The sequence below is a fragment of the Oncorhynchus kisutch genome, linkage group LG1, assembly GCF_002021735.2.
Source record: "Oncorhynchus kisutch isolate 150728-3 linkage group LG1, Okis_V2, whole genome shotgun sequence".
In the NCBI taxonomy this organism is placed as follows: Eukaryota; Metazoa; Chordata; class Actinopteri; order Salmoniformes; family Salmonidae; genus Oncorhynchus; species Oncorhynchus kisutch.
The window spans coordinates 62,937,124-62,960,439 of record NC_034174.2 but is presented as its reverse complement, the minus strand read 5'-3'; the positions used below and the strand labels follow the sequence as shown (position 1 = coordinate 62,960,439).

Here is a 23,316-nt window from a genome sequence, read left to right as displayed (position 1 = left end):
TTAGTCCTTATAAATAGTTTACAGATACATAGAAACTCAGACCAAGCAGTTTGAGGATAGCAACAACACAAATCATTTTAAAACAGCATCCACATATTGTCATGGACATGAGAGGTCAGTACACCAATGCAGTTGTAAATTAACTGGTGAAAATGGTAGGTCCTAGACTTACTCTGTCACAGCACATATATATTAGTTCACTGAGGTGTTTGCCAAATAAAGTGTGTTGAATATATTATGGTAAGTATCGGGAGATAAAAATCATTTACGTGACTAAGTCCCTTATCATGGCATTTACACATTCCCACCCACTCGGATGTAACCCGATAAAGAAAGCCTGACCTCTTTAATCACTGCACACATTTATAGCAGCCCCCCCCCCCCCTCCCGCCGCCACTCCCATACCCCACCATGGCAGTCAGTTTGGTCATCAACTTTCCTGATCCACCTTAACAGCTGTAGTCTGAGGCACACAGGCCCCCCTCAGTCGACACAGTCAGAGAAGGGAGAGGGCCGTGAAAACTAGGGCACAGCTAAACTGACCCCTTTCCCTCAAACTAGAGGCACAAATCCAACAGAGAGAGAGAGAGACAAAGAGTGATAGGGTGTAGGCTGGGGAAGAGAGAGACATTTGTGGACGGCTGTGTTGGCTGTAAGGAGTGAAGCCCGCGAAAATCCACCACCGAATCCTCCACAAGTTTGACGTCCCTTCAAGTCTGATCCAAGCGAGGATTTCTTCTTCTGTGGACATCTTCTTGTCAGTGTTTCCACGTACAAACTACACCATGCACAAACGTACGAAGGTGAAGATCACGTTCTTTGTGATCCTGGTGGGTATGGCGTCCATGTTTACGGCGGTGGTGACGGACCATTGGGCCGTGCTGAGCCCGCGGGTGGAGCAGGTGAACGCGACGTGTGAAGCGGCCCACTTTGGCCTCTGGAGGCTGTGTAAGAAGGCCATCTACATCAGTGAGGCGGACTACAATGGAAAGGGTTGTGGCCCCATCAGCTTACCTGGAGGTAAGACAAGATACACGGAGGCGGCTTATAGCTTGGACCTGAAAATCTGCACTGTCTGTGTCCATCCTAACCCGAACCTCTCTGTCCAATGTCTGAGGCTACCTACCTAATGTTACCTAAATGTAACACCGACCAATTTGGTACTTTAAAACATTGTCTGTGTCTATAACTATTGTTAAAGCTGATACACACTAACTGCTGATCAAGAAATATGTGCTATCACACAGTATAAAAAACAGTATTTGGATTGTTATAACAGGCCTGAGAGATTGGGTTTGGTGGAAGGGGGTCAGTTAACTCTTGTTAAGGGCATGGTTCAACACTTGACCATTGTCATCAAGCACCAGTCATCTTTGCAATGTGGCCAGCTAATGTTCCTCTTAACCACAAGCCCTCCTGGTGTGGAAAACTGCTTGTCAGACAATTTATTTAATTGAGATATTGGGGCTTCAGAAGCCAGGAAACAAGGGGTAACTACCCAACAGTGCAAGAATTAGCCTATGCTACAATAAATAGCACAAGAATAAGATAAACTAAGCTAAGTCAAGCAATTTCAGACTGACCACAACACTTTCAGACTAATCTTAACCTTTAAAGTCCCAATCCAGCTACTTCCCCACAGTAATTAAATGACGAGGTGTCTGTCCCCCAGCTCTTAGCAACTAAGAACTCTTGAAGCTGCAGTATCCCCTGAGTGCCAGCTCTCACAAGTCTAGCTCCAATGCCTTAAAATACACTCTATAATGACTGCAGTTGTCATTTACTCCAATCAAAACATGACCCAGGGCAGGATTCAATCGGGACCAAGGATGATCCATTTTGTAGCGCGGTTGACATTTTAAAAGGTAATTTCTAATTTAGCCGACATCTGCAGCGTTTACTTTGAATGCGACCTCCGCGACATTGCCTTTAAATGGTGCATAGCCAAAAAGGGCCAATCGGATTGAATCCCGGCTTTATCCGACCTTTGACTGACAACTAATGCTTTGATCCCGCTACACTAACTTGTGATGACTCACACTAAAGGCTGTGAGTCAATATCACATTGAGTGAGAAATGAACGCATATAGACAGGAAGGGGACTAATTGAGTGGAGCTTGTAAAAGCAATACAACACCGTTGCTTTAGTACTGGTCTGATACAAAGCAGAATGAAGGAAACACACTTTCTGATGACTTATGATACATTCTGCCCTGCGTTTCTTGAGGTCTTTCCGACTGCTCCGCCATTTAAACGCTTCCATCGCCCAAAGGTCCCAATACCCGAACATACACACCTTTACAACAATCTTGGATAGATTCACTGAAGCAAATGTGCCCCCTCCATAGTTAGCTCAGCTATGGGCTTCTGGGAAATTCATATGTCGACTGGTGCAGGCACGCACGTTCATGAACAGATGGAAATGCCTGGTTGAGGCTCATTTTGTAAACATTCTTGGCTGACCCCTCCTATAATGTTAAGCTTGGGGCATTCCCGAACCAACAGCACAGTCAGATAGTGGTAATGTAAGGAACAGTATTGGGCAGGCTATTTAGAGATACCCAAACTTGCAATGTCTTATTAGATACATGGTGTTACGTACCATCAGACGTAGGCCTATCATGGATACATTTGGTGGTCAGTGTGGGTGAGATGCTCTTGGCATCTCTCCACGTAGGGCTGGCTTTTACATTTTTGAATGATTGGCGAAACTACAGACAACTCACACCCCTTAACTCTGATCACAAATGAAAAAGCCTAAACTTCTTTTCAAATAGTCTTTATGGGGAAAAACTCAATGAATATCATGTTGCTAAAACTCCCTTGTAGCTAACAACCGAATATGACTCCATTGCTAATGCCACTCACGCAGTGAGTAATGGCGTTGCGTGTGAGAAGTAATGTCGTGGATAGGTGCCAAGATTAATATAACCTTTCTAGTATGTACAAAGCCAGACACCAGGGTTTCATTTGGTATCGCTAGCTCTATTTGCGAATGAATAGCAATATTTATTATAGCCCCACATCTTAATGAGAGAAATACCAACCACTCTCGTCTCTAAGATGATGACACTGTCGAAGTGACCCTCCATGATTTTTGCCATCCGAGTTGGAATAAAAAAATTGTACATATACTTTAGCTGGTAGTATACAAAGATCTAATTCCGTGAGGAGAAATGGAGATCTCTGTATATATGTACATGTAGGTTGCTCCCCACTTGTTGCTCATCTCGTTTGCCTTCCTCAATTATCATAACAGATAGTTAGACAATAAGAATGACTGTGAAACAGGATATTGATATGATGGACTTCATATGAACAGCAAACATACATTCTAGGTCAGGGATGTGGCGAGATGTTCAGCCCGAAGCCAATATAGCAACTGTTACAGAAACAAAGATATCGGTGGGATTTTCTGTTGTGCGCAGCACTACGGAGGATAAATATAGGCTGTGTAAATACCCAGCTGTCCCAGGGTAAGAGCTGTGAGGGAGTCAAGTGTGTGCACACCTTCAGAGCCCTACTGAGTGACAAGGCCACCTGCACAAGCCAGGCATCGCCCTTCAACCCCTAACCCCCTCCCTGGCGCTGCCCTGTTGCCCACCGTTCAAAGTTATTTCCTGTCCCCTGGGGGTGGGCTACAAAGGGTCCTGGGGTGGGCTAGTCAAAGCCCTGGCATGTAAGGCAACCGGGAACTTCAACCACATACCAGTCCTGGGAGGGGCAACCCGGCTGTGGAAGCGCCAATGATGACTCGTTCCCAATGTTGCATGTTGGTCTTTCTGGTTTGCCTTTCTGTATAGAACGATCTCAATGGGTCGACTATCTAATGGTGGGTTGTATTTCCTTATTTCGGTTTTAGGCGTGAGCTGAAATGTTTGTATTTAACTTGTGTCTCGTATGCATCCTAGCTGGCACCATCGGATAGAAGTTAGAGTGGTCTGGGGGGATTTTTCTGGATGGGTCATTTTCATCTACAACACAACACATGCTGCTAGCTATAGCCTATGCAACATGGCAAAGAGAATGAAAACACGGGCTCAGAGAGATGCCTAACACCTTATGTTGATGACATGGCTGTTAATATACAGGCAGACAAACTCACTGTGAAGCACCTCAGTGCAACAAGAGTCGAGGCTTATTCTGATGCCCTCACCTTCCTAAAGACGGGTGTAGGATTGTTTTAGTAGCGCGTAGAGTTTCTGTTTTGAGCAAGTCAGCTAATTGAATACGCTGTTGAGTTCCACCGGGTGCTATTACTTGTCCTTGAGATGTTGACGTCGACGAAGTGGCTCCTAGTTAGCGTGCGGTTTTGGACTCCTCCATTCGCACTGAAATATATATATACCCTGTTGGTGTGGAGAGGCCTTGGGTGTCACCTGGATGTTACACAGTGGGACAACACTGGCAGTACAAATCCACTCACTGACAGACAGAGCATTGTCTGGACATGTGCCAAGTGATAAGGTTCCAGGGTGGAATTAATACAACACAAAGAGAGCCAAGGCATCTGGTAGTGTGGGGCGATATTCATGGATGTGGATAGACATGGGGGAGCCTTACAAGTCCTTATAGAAACCTGGGTTTGAATACCAAGCACATATACTGTAAGACAGTTCCTGGAAGGCCTGGGTCTTTTCTACCCATCATTAGAGACTTTTTGAGTGGCCTCCAATGCCATTAGAGTGCACAGCGGCACAGACTGTGTGTGTGTGTGTGTGTGTGTGTGTGTGTGTGTGTGTGTGTGTGTGTGTGTGTGTGTGTGTGTGTGTGTGTGTGTGTGTGTGTGTGTGTGTGTGTGTGTGTGTGTGTGTGTGTGTGTCTCTAAAGGTGAGGATGGGAGTGCCGTAATGAGGACATCAAAAACTAATGAGGCGAGCAACGCCTCCGCATAATTGGCATAATCTCTGGATTTAGTGTTTCAATTAACAAACACAGAAAGACAACAACTCAGCCCCAATGTCTGTTCAAGTATCTCATAATGCAGCGTGGGCTATCTCTCCTCTCAGCGCAATGAAAGGGCACTTGGTCTTCAGCATGATGACAAGAATCACTTCTGGTCCATTATGGTTATTAACAAAGGAGTTTGTGGTGCACAGAGATACTACCGAAGCTAGAGACGAGGCTTTTGGTTTTAAGGGGTGAACGACTTCAAATGGCTGGGTTGAGCTGAGGTGACTCAGCAATTTACCTTTTATGGACTGAATGTACTCTGACTCTTCTATAAATGAACTCTCTCTCTCCAAACCAAAACATTGAATTCTGCCTCCTTTTCATTCCCCTGCCCGCCTTTACTCAATAAAAAGAGCAGACAAGCCAGTTGCTAAGTAACCACCTCTGGGTTTTCCCTTGATGGCCAGTCCCTGTCCTCATTCACAAAAACATCCTCTATGTGTGAGAGTCAAAACATTAAAACATTTAGATCCCTTTTCATGGTCCTTTACCTTACCAAAACCAAGGTTTTCCCCAGCGGGCAATACTGGTTGCAATTAAGTTTTTATGACATCATTGTCAGGTTGTATACTAGTTGTATAAGATTGTTTTGTGAGCAGCTTTTAAGTAACCAGAAAAATACATCTTTATCTGGTGGAAATCTGGTGATTTTGACTAGATAACAACCTAAATATGACATATTTAACTTCAGGTTTTCATTCTGTCCTGAAAAATACATGTTTACCTGGTTGTAACAAAGACCAGTTGGTTGTACTCTGATTTATATGATGTCTTCTCGACCAGAAAACCAGTTTACACCGAGAAAATTAAGTCATTAACACATGTTCCAAATGTGGGTCTACTGGGTTCTACTTAATAAAGAGTGCTTTGGTGGTGCCATGTAATGGGCGCCAAATCCAGGTAATTGAATTTGCACATACTTTGTGTATCTTTCTTTATTCGCCTTCTCTGAGTAATGCATCCAAACTGGCAACCCCACCCACCACTAACTCTATCTTCCTGGGTGTCCTGGGAGGGGGGAATTATCTCCAGCCCATGTGTATGTGTGGATATGAGGAACGCTGGAGCCGATGTGATAACATGCTTAGCTCACATAATTCTACATGAAAGCCTGTCACTTACTCCCCCGTGGTCCCTGTAGTTGGCCCAGCACATTAGATGCCACGTATCTGATGCAGAGCAGGCCTCTCCGGTGACAGAACAGAGTTGAGCGACTCTGAAGTTTCCCCTAACGTCTGAGAGACGAGACACACAGCGGTCTGCCGCCGCGGTTTACAAATATAGTTTCCCTGGCGAATGGATGTTTTGACGTTCTGGCTTAGCATCAAAGCTTAGGGCGATACTCCTAGCCCTCTGCAATCGCTGTGATCGTATTCTGTGGATCAGCTTGTACTTGTGCTTAGCACGGATCCCCGGTGGTGAGCACGTTGGGCCCAAGTGAATGGGATGCCCCTATCGGCTGTTTCAAGTTTGGGGAAGCTAAAAATTATAAAGAATCTCATGCATCTATCTATTTGCAGACTAACGTAAAATAGATTTCTATTCGTAATATGATGAGTAGATTGGATAGTCATAAACTAGGCTAATAATATAACCAACTCACTGTTCGCAAAAAAATACCCTTCTGCTTTTCTTTAAATTTCTTTGCACACTTCCAGAGCCTGGCCCCAGCTAGGTGTTCATTTGAATGAGGATCCTAAAAAATCTGAAGAAAATTGGCATTTTAAAAACATATTTCATGCAATTCTACGACACTTCCGTCTCCATAACTGGGGACTAGCAGAATCTTTAATGCCACAAAAATAACAGGCTACTCTGACAAACTCAAATCAATAAAAACGTCTGGACTGCAACCATCTAATCGAGGCCTATGAAAAGAGGAGACACAGGCTATGACTTTCAACAAGCCTGGAGGAGGAAATTATTGTCCCTACAGGTGCAGGGACCCAATGAATAAGACACTGAATATGCGCACTAACCGGGGATATGGCCGATGGTCTCCGCTATAGAGTGACATTAAAATAGGCTACTGTTCGCTCAATAGCCTACTGTGAGTTGAGAATTTTGATAGCCTAACTTCACTGACAGCCGCAAATCAACAATCAGCTATTTGATATGCTGCGCAGCCTGCCAAAATTGCGCGCTTCCCAACTGTAGGTTAAGCCCTGACCTTGTGATTTAAAACAAAAAAGTGAATCATCCTCTGTGGCTAAATCATACCTCTGGTGTAGTGTTTTGAAGGAATGTATTTATTTTTCTATACACAGGAGTAATTATATAATTGTGGCAAGTTCAATTAAATGTACTTCCTATTGGATGCGCCGCTTATGGATGCCCAACATAACCTACACTAACAACAAATCTGACACTGTCAATCAACATGGTGCAGATCGAGAAGGGTTTTTATGTAAACTCAGCGCACACCATAAAATGAAAGTTGCGCGCCGAAATGTTGTTCCGTGTTGATTAACAACTGTTACATCGCAACTACAGAATGCTTATTCATCGGTACCATATAAAAGTAGTTTAAAGGTAGTCCAGGTAAAAAGCATCAAAATCCTTTAAAAAAAAATTGTTAGCGTCTCTACATTTGTGGACGACTCGTGAAACAGTACTTGGTAAACACGTTGGTCTATTATGCTACTGTATTTCCAAAGTGTTATGCATCTATTATGAAGTAAATATAGCTATTTTCACGATTATTTAGTAACTTCTGTGATGTTCCGCGTATTGATGAGAAACTGCACATTGCCCTGAAGTGCTACGATCTGAACCTTCACCTAACTGTGTTTTCATGTCTCCCACAGCGGAGAACTGCACTTACTTCAAACACTTCACTCCAGGGGATGAGTCTGAGATTTTTGAAGTCAAAACCCAGAAAGGTAAGGTTTCTTTTGTGCCATGATTCTGTTTTGTAACTTTCACGTACACTGAATGTATAAAACATTAGGAACACCTTCCTACTATTGCGTTGCACCCCCTTTTGCCCTCAGAACAGCCTCAATTCGTCAAGGCATGGACTCTACAAGGTATCGAATGCGTTCCACAGGGATGCTGGCCCATGGTGACTCCAATGCTTCCCACAGTTGTGTTGAGTTGGTTGGATGACCTTTGGGTGATGGACCATTCTTGATACACATGGGAAACTTGAGTGTGAAAAACCCAGCAGCATTGCAGTTCTTGACACACTCAAATCAGTGCGCCTGTCACCTACTACCATACCCCGTTCAAATGGAACACATACACAATTTGTCTCACTTGCCTCAAGGCTTAAAAATCGTTTAACCTGTCTCCTCCCCTTTATCTACACTGATTGAAGTGGATTTAACAGGTGATATGGGATCATAGCTTTCACCTGGATTCCGCTGTTCAGTCTACTTCATGGAAAGAGCAGGTGTTCTTAATGTTTTGTACACTTGGTTATATACTATAAATACAAAAGTATGTGGACACCCCTTCAAATGAGTGGAATAGGCTATTTCAACCACACCTGTTGCTGACAGGTGTATATAATCAAGCACACAGCCATTCAATCTCCATAGACACACTTTGGCAGTAGAATGGCCTTACTGAAGAGCTCAGTGACCTTCAACATGGCACCGTTAGAGGATGCTACCTTTCCAACAAGTCAGTTCGTAAAATGTCTGCCCTGCTAGTGCTGCCCCGGTCAACTGTAAGTGCTGTTATAGTGAAGTGGAAATGTCTACAAGCAATAACGGCTCAGCCTCAAAGTGGTAGGCCACAAATGCTCACAGAACGGGACCGCTGAGTGCTGAAGCGTGTGGCGTGTAAAAATCATCTCTCAGTTGCAACAATCACTACCGAGTTCCAAACTGCCTCTGGAAGCAACGTCAACACAAGAACTGTTCATCCGGAGCTTCATGAAATGGGTTTCCATGTCCGAGCAGCCACACACAAGCCTAAGATCACCATGCACAATGCCAAGCATCAGCTGGAGTGGTGTAAAGCTCGCTGCCATTGGACTCTGGAGCAGTGGAAACCTGTCTCTGGAGTGATGAATCACGCTTCACCGTCTGGCAGTCCGATGGACGAATCTGGGTTTGCCGGATTCCAGGAGAACGCTACCTGCCCCAATGCATAGTGCCAACGGTAAAGTTTGGTGGAGGAGGAATAATGGTCTGGGGCTGTTTTTCATGGTTCGGCTAGGCCCCTTATTTCCAGTGAAGGGAAATCGTAACACTACAGCATACAATGACATTTTAGAAGATTCTGCGCTTCCAGCTTTGTGGCAACAGTTTAGGGAAGGCCCTTTCCTGTTTCAGAATGACAATGCACAAAGCAAGGTCTATACTGAACCCCATCGAACCCCATCGAACCCCATCGAACCCCTTTGGGATGAATTGGAACGCCGGCTAATGAAAGCCTTTTCAAGAACAGTGGATGTTGCTATAGCAGGAAAGGGGGGACCAACTCCATATTAATGCCCATGATTTTGGAACGAGATGAGCAGGTGTCCACATACTTTTGGTCATGTAGTGTATCTTCAAGAACAGAAGAAGTGTATTCTTTGATGTCCTTCTGACAGAATGTTTCATAAGAGAAGATTCACAGGGAACGGTCATACAAAAAATAGACAACTCGGGACATGAAACATGGGTGGTGAATAATACAAGCCAAATTGGATACATCTCAACTCAAACAGTCCATGGTAGGTGCAAGGCAGTTCTGCCTGGTGCCTCCTAAGTTTCATGGACAAATGCACAAAGAACCAGACCTACTGCTTCATTCTAAGCTTTGCACACATAACCAACGGTGATTTGGTCATTCTTAGAATGTGTCCATCAGCCTTGAATTAATTTCAACACAAGCAGAAATGTTTAAGTATTTAGAGTTTTCCCAGGATACCAAGTCAACTGAGTGGATATAAGCTCCGTCAGGTAGCGTCAATGGACCTCCATGTGACAGAGCTAATCCCTGTCACTGCCCATTCCCTTCTCTCCTGGATATTTTCCTTCTCCCATCTCCCCTCTAGCCCCATTGGTGACCCTGCCAGTACTGTGCACATGCTTGGACCATTAGAGACATGTACTCTCACATATGACAGGACTTCGTGTGATGCACGCAAGGGCGCCAAGCACATGCAGCGCCTTGTCAGACCCATTCAGTAGGGTGTAAATCAAAATGGACTTACACACACACACCCTTTAAGCCCCTTATGGTCCTTTGAGGACCCTCTTTCAAAGTCACTGAGATCTCTTCTAGCCATAGTAGCCAAAATAATGGGCAACTGGGCATTTTTATACATGGACCCTAAGCATGGTGGAATGTTTTTTAATTGCTTAATTAACTCAGAAACCACACCTGTGTGGTAGCACTTGCTTTTAATATACTTTATATCCTTCATTTACACAAGTGTTTCCTTTATTTTGGCAGTTACCTGTATATTGGTTTATACTCTTCAAGAACAAAATATGTGTATTCTTTGAAGTCCTTTTCACAAATGTTTCATAAGAGAAGATTCAAAGGGAGAGTCATAAAAACAAATAAGCAAGCTGTCACGCCTTGGTCTTAGTATTTTGTGTTTTCTTTAATTATTTGTTCAGGCCAGGGTGTGACATGGGGTTATTGTATTGTCTTATTGGGGTTTTTGTAGGCATTGGGATTGTGGTTGATTAGGGGTGTGTCTAGTATAGGCTTGGCTGCCTGAGGTGGTTCTCAATCAGAGTCAGGTGATTCTCGTTGTCTCGGATTGGGAACCGTATTTAGGTAGCCTGAGTTTCACTTTGTATTTCGTGGGTGATTGTTCCTGTCTCTGTGTAGTTTCACCAGATAGGCTGTAATTAGGTTTCACGTTCCGTTTGTTGTTTTGTATTTTTGTACAAGTTATTTCATGTATCGTCATTATTTTCATTAAAGATCATGATTAACCACCACGCTGCATTTCGGTCCGACTCTCTTTCAACAAACGAAGAACGCCGTTACAGAATCACCCACCACACACGGACCGAGTGGCGTGGTTACAGGCAGCGACAACAGGAGCGAAAGGAGGTACTTACGAGACGCTGTTATGAGGACGTTATGGACAGCAGAAGCATGGAGTATACGACGTGGGATGAAATGAAATGAAATAGACAGGTGGGCGGCCGACCCAGAGAGAGTGCCTGAGCCCGCCTGGGATTCGCTAGAGCAGTGCGAAGAGGGCTATAGGCGAATGGAGTTGGAGAAACAGACACGGCGGCGCAGAGCGAAACCCGAAAGTCACCCCAAAAAATTTATTGGGGGGGGGGGGGCTCAGAGGGAGAGTGGATGAGTCAGGTGTCAGACCTGAGCCAACTCTCCCTGTTAATCGTGAAGAGCAGTTGCAGTGGGAGAGGCTGCATCACTTGGAGAATTGGACATGGGAGGAGGAACTGGACGGAAAAGGACCCTGGGCTCAGCCTGGAGAATATCGCCGTCCCAAGGAAGAACTGGAGGCGGCTAAAGCGGAGAGGCGCTGGTATGAGGAGGCAGCACGGCGACGCGGATGGAAGCCCGAAAAGCAGCCCAAAAAAATTATTGGGGGGGGGGGGCTTAAAGGGAGTATGGCTATGCCAGGTAGCAGACCTGCGCAAACTCCCTGTGCTTACCGGTGGGCTAGAGAGACCGGGCAGACACCGTGTTATGCTATGGAGCGCACGGTGTTTCCAGTGCGGGTGCATAGCCCGGAGCGGTTCATACCAGCCCTTCGTATTGGCCGGGCTAGAGTGGGCATCGAGCCAGGTAAGCTTGGGCAGGCTCGGTGCTCAAGAGCTCCAGTGCGCCTGCACGGTCCGGTCTATCCAGAGCCACCTCCACACACCAGTCCTCCGGTAGCAGCTCCCCGCACCAGGCTTCCTGTGCGTGTCCTCGCTCCAGTATCACTAGTGCCAGCACCACGCATCAGGCCTACAGTGCGCCTCGCCTCTCCTGCGCTGTCGGAGTCTCCCGCCTCTCCAGCGCTGTCGGAGCCTTTCTCCTCTCCTGCGCTACCGGAGTCTCCTGTCTGTTCAGCGCTATCAGAGCCTTCCTTCCCTCCTGCGCTGTCGGAGTCTCCCGCCTGTTTAGCGCAGCCGGAGCCTTTCTCCTCTCCTGCGCTACCGGAGTCTCCTATCTGTTCAGCGCTATCAGAGCCTTCCTTCCCTCCTGCGCTGTCGGAGTCTCCCGCCTGTTCAGCGCTATCAGAGCCTTCCTCCTCTACAGCGCTGCCGGAGCCTCCTGCCTGTTCGGAGCAGCCTGTGCTGTCAGTCTGCAAGGAGCTGCCAGTCTGCAAGGAGCTGCTAGTCTGCAAGGAGCTGCTAGTCTGCAAGGAGCTGCCAGTCTGCAAGGTGCTGCCAGCCTGCATGGAGCAATCAGAGCTGTCAGCCTGCATGGAGCAGTCAGAGCTGTCAGTCTGCATGAAGCAGCCTGAGCTGCCAGTCTGCAGGGAGCTGTCAGTATGCATGAAGCAGCCAGAGCTGTCAGTCTGCAAAGAGCTGTCAGTCTGCAAGGAGCTGTCAGTCTGCAAGGAGCTGTCAGTCTGCAAGGAGCTGTCAGCCTGCATGGAGCAGTCAGAGCTGTCAGTCTGCAAGGAGCTGTCAGTCTGCAGGGAGCTGTCAGTCTGCAAGGAGCTGTCAGTCTGCAAGGAGCTTCCAGTCTGCAGGGTGCTGTCAGCCTGCATGGAGCAGTCAGAGCTGTCAGTCTGCATGAAGCAGCCAGAGCTGCCAGTCTGCAAAGAGCTGCCAGTCTGCAAGGAGCTGTCAGCCTGCATGGAGCAGTCAGAGCTGTCAGTCTGCATAGAGCAGCTAGATCCGCCAGTCAACCAGAATCTTCCAGATCTGCTAGTCAACCAGAATCTTCCAGATCCGCTAGTCAACCAGAATCTTTCAGATCTGCTAGTCAACCAGAATCTTCCAGATCTGCTAGTCAACCAGAATCTTCCAGATCTGCTAGTCAACCAGAATCTTCCAGATCTGCTAGTCAACCAGAATCTTCCAGATCTGCTAGTCAACCAGAATCTTCCAGATCTGCTAGTCAACCAGAATCTTCCAGATCTGCTAGTCAACCTGAATCTTCCAGATCTGCCAGCCAGCCAGGATCTACCGGAGCCTACTACCTACCTGAGCTTCATCTCAGTACTGGGCTTCCTCTCAGTACCGAGCTACCCCTCAGTCCCGAGCTGCCCCTCAGTCCCGAGCTGCCCCTCAGTCCCGAGCTGCCCCTCAGTCCCGAGCTGCCCCTCAGTCCCGAGCTGTCCCTCAGTCCCGAGATGCCCCTCAGTCACGAGCTGCTCCTCAGTTCTGTGGGGTTCTGGGTGAGGACTATTAGGCCATGGTCGGCGGCGAGGGTGGATTATCCCAGGACGCGAAGGGGAGGAACTAGGACATTAATGAAGTGGGGTCCACGTCCCGAGCCGGAGCCGCCACCATGGACAGACGCCCACCCGGACCCTCCCTATGGTTTTGAGGTGCGTCCGGGAGTCCGCACCTTAGGGGGGGGGGGTTCTGTCACGCCTTGGTCTTAGTATTTTGTGTTTTCTTTAATTATTTGTTCAGGCCAGGGTGTGACATGGGGTTATTGTATTGTCTTATTGGGGTTTTTGTAGGCATTGGGATTGTGGTTGATTAGGGGTGTGTCTAGTATAGGCTTGGCTGCCTGAGGCGGTTCTCAATCAGAGTCAGGTGATTCTCGTTGTCTCGGATTGGGAACCGTATTTAGGTAGCCTGAGTTTCACTTTGTATTTCGTGGGTGATTGTTCCTGTCTCTGTGTAGTTTCACCAGATAGGCTGTAATTAGGTTTCACGTTCCGTTTGTTGTTTTGTATTTTTGTATAAGTTATTTCATGTATCGTCATTATTTTCATTAAAGATCATGATTAACCACCACGCTGCATTTCGGTCCGACTCTCTTTCAACAAACGAAGAACGCCGTTACACAAGCTGGGACATGGGTGGTTGTCACGTTCTGACCCTAGTTATTGTGTTAATTGTTTGTTTTAGTTGGTCAGGACGTGAGTTGGGTGGGCATTCTATGTTTTGTGTGTCTAGGTTGTTTTTCTGTGTTCAGCCTAGTATGGTTCTCAATCAGAGGCAGGTGTTGTTAGTTGTCTCTGATTGAGAATCATACTTAGGTAGCCTGGGTTTCACTGTGTGTTTGTGGGTGTTTGTTTCTGTGTCTGTGTTTTACACCACACGGTGCTGTTTTCGGTTTCGGTTATTCACGTTACGTTTATTGTTTTTGTATGTTTAAATAAATACCATGGACACTTACCACCATTACAGTGTAATGAAAACCATTACAGTGGTGAATAGTACAAGCCAAATTGGATACATCTCAACTCCATGCTAGGCGCAAGGCAGGGCTGCCCATTGTCTCCTAAGTATTATGGACAAATGCTAACAAAGACCAAAGCACAAAGAGCCAGACTTTGCACACCTTTGCACACAGACTTTGCACAGCTTTGCACACATAACCAATGGTGCCTTGGGGCTGGATTCAATCCGCATCGCCAAAGTTTAGCGCTACAGCGCGATGGAAATTTCAAGGTAATTTCCGATTGAGCCGACTTATGGAGTCCTAACTGTCAATGCAGTCTCCGCTGATGCGGGAAGATTGCCTTTCCTTTCCTAATGCGCCTACAGCACATCTCTTTAGCACTACGGACTGAATGGGGCCCTTGGTCTTTGTTAGCATTTGTCCATCAGCCTTGGTTTCAACACAAGCAGAAACATTGAAGTATATGGAGTTTTCCCAGTATACCAAGGGACGAGGCCAAGTCAACTGAATGGGATAGCCAGCTAGCACATCCTAGGAAATTGTGGAAACTTACATTTTTGAGTTCTCATTGGTTCTACGAACGAAGCCATATGTTTCCTGACCGGTGGAACTGACATTTTTTTTAAAAATGTTCTGAAAATTGAATGATAATTTAGCCTGTTCTGGGAATGTTAGTTTAGGTTGCAGGGAGGTTCTGGGAACATTTTAATATGGTTCCCTGAAAGTTTTCCTGGAATGTTTTTACTTACGTTCTGAGAACAGAAATTATAGGTTATTTGGAGTTTTTTTGAATAACTTCCTTAACTTTCCCTGAATGTTTCAAGAACATGGAAAACTTGCTTGGGCATTAATCATGCAATTTTTTTTTATTTTTTATTGATGCACGGCGTCAGTGAGATTCAAACCTATGATCTTCTGTTCTCTATCCATGGAATTAGTCCACTGCGTCACCAGGACAGAGCTAGCATGCCATGTTTGTTTGTTTTTTACTCAGCTGTTTACAAAGCTGTTAATTTTAGTCTATTCAAATGAAACAAGCACTCATTAACATCAGGTGTGGCCAGTTAGTGGAGATGGACAACACACTTGAACACACTTAGCACGTTAGAGGATAGAGAGCGTTTTGTTGACGCTGAGAACAGACTGTATATGTTTTTTTTTTTAACATTCTTAGAATGTTCTTTGAACTAGTGTTATCACAATACCAGTATCGCGATTCTACAATCCCAGATTTTCCATGGCAAGAAAAGAAAACACAAAGCAGACTCAACTCTATGGACCTTTAAATCCTACTTTTGTTAAATATTGTGTGCTATTGCTTGGAGAATCAGCAAATGTGACTCTGGGTGACAACATAAGACTTCTTGTATCCAACGTTAGGAAGGTTTCCCTCAAGAAATGTAGTCTGCTTCATAATTTGTTTCCTTTTCTTCCTTACTACCTAGTATCGGGATACTGGTATCGTGACAACGTTACTAATGTTTTCTCGTGTTTTTTATGGAAAGAACATGACGTGCGAAAACGTTACGCGGAAGTAGTGAAATTCCCAATCAAGAAACATATGGTTCTCAGAATGTTATGTGTTAGCTGGGTATCCGATCTGGCAGGAACTCCATGTGACAGACCTAATCCGGCTCAATGCCCACTCCCTTCTCTCTTGGACATTTTCCTTCCCCCCATCTCTCCACTAGCCCCCTCTGTGACCCTGCCAGTACTGTGCACGTTTGGCCCATTCAATGTACACTCACATATGACAGGACTGCTAAGCACATGCAGGGCCTTGTCAGACCCAATCAGTAGGGTGTAAATCAGAATATATTTACACACACACACACGTTTTTATAGTTTATGATGTCCGTCAGTTTATAACATGGTTTATAGGGACCCACCTTTCCCATGGTCCTGTCAATTAAATGAACACATCACATTTTACAATTTTTATATATAGAAGATACATCATACTTCACATTTGTTCATCGGATCATATTGAAATAATATACCTGTAAATTCACAGGTTTGCAAGGACATATGGTTTATAAGGACATACATTCATACTGTGGTTTATAAGGACATTGTGTATATGAGTACATGTAAGGAGAGATGTAGTGGATATTTGCTCAAATGAGCAATAAGAAGCAGTAGACTGTAGCAATTGCCTCTTGTGCTTCTGAACAAGCATTGCTGGTGTAAAACTGCCAATCCGTGATGTAATATTTTCAACCTTTTCTGTAAAGAAACGTCAAATCAGTTCGCATAGATCAGGAGATACGAGCATGTCACTGTTTTTGACGTCCAGGTGACCACGACAAAAACCTTTTTGATGTTCCGAAGACGTCCTAACGTCTCCTTTTTGTTTGCCTGGGTCACTGGGGAGTCCTGCAATAAGTGCTATGATGCTAATATTTGTGTAAACTCTTCCGAATTGTAATATGTGGGTGTCAGTGAGTAGGCTGATGCACCATTTCATGGGTGCACACACTATAGGTAAAGCTATATGAATGTTTAATATGTACAATTGGCTGAATAGTGTGGTGATTTCACACAGTTAAAGAGCCACGTTTTACGCCGATTGGCACATGTATGTTTCTGTTGCTCATTAGAAAACATTTATTTCAGTCTTGGTGGTGTGTTTCCTGAGCGATTCTGCATTTGGTTAATGATGTTTGTCCATCATGAGACAATAGGAAGCCTATTTCACTTCCTCAAAATTCCCAGGATGAATCTAAGAACTCAAGAAATCTGTATTTAATTTTGACGTTTTTTTGCAGAGGATGTTTTAGTTGTGCAATTTTACATCGAACTAAGGTGTTTGGTGCAGTATTTCTCAAGTTAAAACAATGCATGACGTGTTGTCTTATGTAAACACAGACGGAGCTGCTGGGCAGGTCTGTCTCACTGTCTACTATTGGATAGAGAGCAATCACCGCTGCTTTTCACCCCATGTTAGTGGGAAAATGGACATCGTCAAATCAAAACCCAACTTTCATTTACCCGTTGTGGCATACGGATGTTCCAAACTCCGTTTTAGACCAGACGTTTGTATAAAATGATCCTATTTACATTTATTTTGTCAATTTTGACACTAAAATAACTGTTTCTGACTCATACCGATGCCACATAGGCCGTTTTTATAAAAGGGATTTGTTGTTTTTTAAAGGAAGTCGCTCTCTAAAGTCCTGCAAAAAACATGGTTTGAGGACTAACAACGTGATGTTTGTTGAATTACATGAGTACATGTCTAAAACACGGTTTATGACAAAATACTACGTCTGTTTAAAGCAACACGCAGAGTGCGGCTGCAGCAGGTCGGGAGAGAGGTGCAGCATTTCAGAGGGAGAAGGATGCAGTGTATTGCGGGATGAGAAATCACCTTCCCAGTCAGTCTGTTGTGTGTATTGGAAATTAATATTGCAACGTACTGCCTTACTTTTGAAGTGTGCACCGATGAAATGGGGTATCAGCCCAGCGAGTAACAACCACAGATTACAATTCCAAAGATTTTACACAAATATTAGCATCATAGATCTTATTGCAGGACTTTGACTGTGAGAAATCACCTCGCCAGTCAATCTATTGTGTGTATTGAACATTCATAATGGACTGTAAAGTCCTGCAATAATATTATGACGCTAATATTTGTGTAAACTCTATGGGATTGTAATCTATGGGTGTCACTGAGTAGGCTGATACCTCGAGTGTGCACCCATGAAATGGGGTATGGCTGCACATTCCAATATTAATATTTAATAGGTTGACCGTGGAGGTAATTTATCACAATCAAAGTCCTGCAATAAAAGCTATGACACTTAATATTTGTGTGAACTCATAATATATTTACACACACACATCTCATGCAAATGCTAATGGCTAGCCCCAGAGACAGAAATAGCCCTTACTTGAAATGTAGCACTGGCCCACTCCACATGCCCATTTGGTATTCTTCACTCATCAATAAACCAATGGTTACCATTTATATGGAACATGGCCATAGAGCTACGCTCCAGTGCTTTCAGTACAACTGGCCACAGGCAGATCCAGCTGAGCAGCGTACACAGAGCTAAACTGAAAGTGACCCTGGGATAACAATCACTAAAGCACCAATAGAGCGCAAAATGGATTAAACCACTGATCCAACCTACTCTGACACCACTCACCCCTCTCTTTGGGTTTTCAAGGGGAAGAGAGCTAGCACTCCAGCAGGATGTAGCATGATTCCAGAACTACTCAAGGGGTGAGAGCCACCATCCTCCCCCAGCTTGAGATGAAGGGGAGCCCCCGAGGCGAGGCTCTCCCCTGGGCACCGATTCTAGGAGAGCAGGGGGAAGATCAAAACCTAGCTCCTCCATCCACATCAGAACAACAACAACATAACTGGAATGGCTGGTTAAGCAGCTTGGAATAACAAGCCAGTAAACAACTTACAGTAATGCCAAGCATATTTCTCTCCTTTGGTTGAATAAAGATGGCTGCCCTACTGCCAGAGGAACTTTTTCACTGGGTAACATGGCTCTCATTTCACACAACAATTTTGACTTAAAGCGCAATGTAATTTCAAATGTAGCCTAGTTATTTCGTTCTGTTAGTTAGTTTGAGTGATGGCAGATTCCACCAACCAAGTGAAATTCCGTCTTCCTTATCATACTTCACACTCCTGTTCAGAGAGAGCTGATAATTAAAAAATATATATTTAATTGTCCTTTCTGTGACTGTACACAACCTCATGTATTGTACAATGAGGTGGCAAACTAAATTGGTCTGCACACGTAGCAATTCAGTTAGGCCCCGTCAACTATTTTCTCAGGCAGAAATTAAAGCCTAATTAAAAAATCCACATAAGCGTTTGCACATCCAGTTACGCCCAGCGCTGCAATGTAATGAAATATCATTTATATAATTCAGCTGGAGGCATATGGACTCATGCTGCTCTGGAATAAAACAATATTTCTTGGTAAGCCTCCTATCGGGTTTATGGCTGATTTATATACACATACAAATGACTTTTGCTTACCTTTTAGTGTACTGTAATGTAAAATGAAAACAAATTAGAGTATTGAAAGTTAATTCATGCAGATCCAGTTTAGGAGGGAGGAAAGTAGCACTCTACAAGTTTACAGGTTGTACAATTGCTTAAGATAGAAGTTGCCCTTTTCCACAGATCTAGGATCAGATTACCCTTCCCTCAATCCTAACCTAAACCATGGGGATGGGTAAAAATGTCTGACCCTGTATCAGTGGTTAGGAGCAACTTTGTTGTGTAATTATGTACTTTGTAACTCAGTTAGTAGAGCATGGCGCTTGTAACGCCAAGATAGTGGGTTTTATTCCCAGGACCACCCATATGTAAAACGTCTGCTAAATGGCATACTATATTTTATATAAATATATTATTTTCATAGGTCAGGGGACATCTTGAAGTGACCTCTATTTGCTCTCTTTTCAGAGTACAATATCTCGGCAGCGGCCATCGCCATCTTCAGCCTGGCCTTTATGATCCTGGGCACCTTGTGTCTCATGTGCTCCTTCAAGAAGGGGAATGACTACATCCTTAAACCTGCCGGAATGTTCTTCGCTTTTGCAGGTGAGACCAGACAAGCAGATAACGCATGACCTTTCTAATCTTTTGGTTGTACTGTTATCAATGGGTTAAGGGAACAGATACAGTACTAAAATCATAATGTAGTAGAGCAAATTAAAAACACCTGTGATTGGAGGTCATCGCCGGTAACCCATCCTCCTCTCTCCCTCTCCGCCCCAATCGCAGGCCTGTGCGCCGTCATCTCAGTGGAGGTGATGCGTCAGTCGGTAAAGCGGATGATCGAGAGCGAGGACACCATCTGGATAGACTACTCCTACTCCTGGTCCTTTGCCTGTGCCTGCGCTGGCTTCTGCCTCCTCTTCCTCAGTGGCCTCGGCCTCCTCCTGCTCTCCATGCCCCGCATGCCCCAAAACCCCTGGGAGTCCTGCATGGACGCTGAACACGAAGTGGAGTAATAGACAAGGAGGGATGAGAGGAGGAAGAGTGACACTTTCTTTAAAAGCAATAGGATCACGATCAAGATCAACTTTGTGTCGTTCTATAGTGGAACCAGAGAGTTCTTTCACACAGTGCTTGGAAGCAGTCCAATGTACCGAATGAAAAATACAAGTTAAATGGGTTTCCATCACATTTTCGACTAATAACGACAAAAAAAACTGTTGCATTATATAGCAAATGTGCCGATCTGGTCTTGGCACGTGCCCTCTAGCCAACAAGTCGCAGATACAGTGCGGGTAGGCTACCTACATTTTAAGATTATTATGGATAAGAGCGATACAATTTTTATTTGTCAAATGGCACTTTCACCACCATGTGAATCTCATAACTTATTTCGTCTGTAGCCTAATAAATTGCATGCTTTTCCGAGTCATAGTGGGAGGACCACACAACATACAGTATCATCGCGTGACTCCCACGTTTACTTCGATATGATGGTTATTATATACATATTTGCAGATGAAGGCATTTCCACCACCATTTCTCACATAATTCATTTCTGACACAAAAACATCCCACCATGTCCAAAGAGCAAATTGTCTGTTTTATAAAATTGTAGAGGCATTTCCTGTTTCCATCAGCCCAGTCGTGACTTTTTTCAAGTGTCAGGTAATTCATCAGCATGAAATGGTTGGTTGGAAACCTGGTTAATTATACATTTTGACATGTTATTTAATGGTATAAATAGTAATGGATTGACATTTGACCTATGCATTCACCTTTTCTGTACTGTGTGTTTTGTATGATAATTCTGTACATAAGTCAATCAATTTATAACTGAGATGGTTCTGTTATTTTCAGTGCATCAAGCACTTGCATTGAATTTATGTCAAATTCAGGCAAGATTAAGCTAAACCAGGAAATTGTTAGTGTCAGATGCCAAATTATTACATCATGATTAAGTATTTAATAGTATTACAACTCCTTAAAAAAAGTATTCACAGCATACATAACACTAATTGTGATGTAAAGAAGTGTTATCAAAATGATCCGTTTTAATTCTAGAATTTAGGTCATGTTAGACAGAGTGAAAAAATATATATTTTCAGTTTTCAAACATACTTACTTTTATAAGAATAATACATGGGTGTGACAGTAAATTGGAGAAGCAAATAATGCTGTCTGGTGTGTTTAGTGTGCATACCAATGCAGAATGCTAAACACCAACAGTCTCTGAACCACTGAATGTGTGGGTTGCCATGTTGGAAAAAGTTCAGTTCTAGCAGGTGTACACGAAACACTAAAAACCTCCCAACTTTAAAAAAAAAAAATATATATATATTTTTTTAGAGCTGAGCACATGGCAGCCCAATTTCTTTGACTATTTGATCCCATTCAATTTAGGGGAACCAAGCGCTCTATTTTTAATCAAGGTACAATTTTCTGATTTTAGTTAGTGTCTGATGCATTTAACTTAGATCTCACAAGGTATTCAGTAGCCAACACTTTCAGGGTCCTTCAGTTCAAATGGTCAGGGAAAAACTCAGAGCCTTAATATGTACCATCTAGATCCAGTATACGGCTTTAATATAAATATATATATTTTTTCCTAATGTCGTCTTTTCAGCCAAACTACACTGCTCTCCCATGTTACCGTTCATCTTTGGCTTCTATGGACAGGCAGGAATTAGGTGTACATTCTTTTTGTTATGGATGATACTGCTTTTGTATTTACTCAGTGGAAGTGTTAAACTAGGATTCTTTTTGATACAGAAATGTACATTACTAGTGTCTCAAAACAAGCTTGAGCTAAGACCATTACTTTCCCCATTTGATATTTGATTGAATAGATGAGGGCAGTTGATAAAGGTATTGGCACTATCGTACTTAAACGCTACATAAGACCTCATGAATGTAGCAGATTAAAACTTGCTTAGCCATGTCATCTGTCCTTGCCTGTTAGAACTAGCTTTTGGTATGCAATGATGGATTACAGTAGAGTGGTTGTCTTTAGCTCTGTGTACATGTTATAACCATAAAACCATGCATTTCTAATGAAAATAAATTCACTGATATCTAGCTTTGATGAAAGCCAGTTTCCTGCATCTTTTTAAAATTTAATTAGGCAAGTCAGTTGAGAACAAATCCTTATTTACAATGACGGCCTAGGAACAGTGGGTTAACCGTCTTGTTCAGGGGCAGAATGACAGATTTTTACCTCGTCAGCTCAGGGATTGGATCCACAACCTTTCGGTTACTGGCTTAATACTCTAACCACTAGGCTACCTGCCGCTCTCTTTCATCCTTGTCTCCTGTATACAAGACACCTGGGTCGTGTTCATTTAGGCACAAAACGGAAGAAACGGGACGGACTACCTGGACTTCCCCAATAAGTAATGCTAATTTGGTTCTTTGTTGCAAAAGGTTTTCCTTTGCGTGTCCCGATGAACACAAACCTGTGGTGAGAAAAAAAAATCCTTGCAGCATGGTCATAGAGGGGATTTGTGAAATGGTTACTGTTGCTGGAAACCCTGCCGGGAACCTGCGCTGGTCACTGGCAGGAATGACAGCATGGTCTGTGGAAGCGTCCCCTCACTGTGTGTGTAGGGGGATGATGAAAGAGGAGCAAGAGCACCCTCCCTGTCCTTCCCCACATCAGAAAGAGTCCAGGCTATTGAACCGGAAATTTTCAGTCTACGCTCCCTTGGTGGGTTAATTTAGATTCCAAAAACTCACAGCCGGAGTTAGTTTGGTGGCAGAGCCGGCGGAAGAGAGGGAGCAACCGCATGGAGAATGGTTCAAAAATAGAAACATTGAGGAAAATACTTCAGATCTCCCTCGGTTGATTCTAAGCCAATAGTAGCATCAAATGCACAAGACGCAAGTCTATTTTCCTTGGTTCATGAGTGCAACCTGTTGGGGTTGCACTCAAGCAAACCACTAGCAGCAAACCACTAGCAGCAGTTATGGGTAGCGGGTCTGCGCACCTGTTGAGACTGCTAGGGATAAACCGGTCCTAAGACGGATACAGTGTTGGGGTTGTGTTCCTCAGGGGCCACATGACTTCTGAGTGAGATAACGACAAGTCATAACTTCAATGGCAAACAAGACACCCAGTGACTTAATGAGAGTAAAGTCAGTTGCGTAACCCTTCGTGT

General features: G+C 44.2%; 1 protein-coding gene across 1 annotated transcript; it reads left to right on the top strand.

Annotated features, from left to right (window-relative positions):
- Positions 1-453: 453 nt before the first annotated feature.
- LOC109889573 (voltage-dependent calcium channel gamma-1 subunit-like) lies at positions 454-22,249 on the top strand. The gene is made up of 4 exons (XM_020481113.2): positions 454-1,020; positions 7,761-7,835; positions 19,625-19,762; positions 19,946-22,249. The coding sequence occupies exons 1-4, from the start codon at positions 786-788 to the stop codon at positions 20,173-20,175; spliced, it is 678 nt and encodes a 225-aa protein (XP_020336702.1). The 5' UTR covers positions 454-785; the 3' UTR covers positions 20,176-22,249.
- The last annotated feature ends 1,067 nt before the right edge of the window (positions 22,250-23,316 follow it).

Bases quoted from the DNA above. Each gene is read 5' to 3' on its own strand.
- LOC109889573 (XM_020481113.2), top strand. From the start codon at position 786: ATGCACAAACGTACGAAGGTGAAGATCACGTTCTTTGTGATCCTGGTG. The intron at 1,021-7,760 runs GTAAGACAAGAT...TGTCTCCCACAG, and splicing joins CCCCATCAGCTTACCTGGAG to CGGAGAACTGCACTTACTTC. The intron at 19,763-19,945 runs GTGAGACCAGAC...CCCCAATCGCAG, and splicing joins AATGTTCTTCGCTTTTGCAG to GCCTGTGCGCCGTCATCTCA.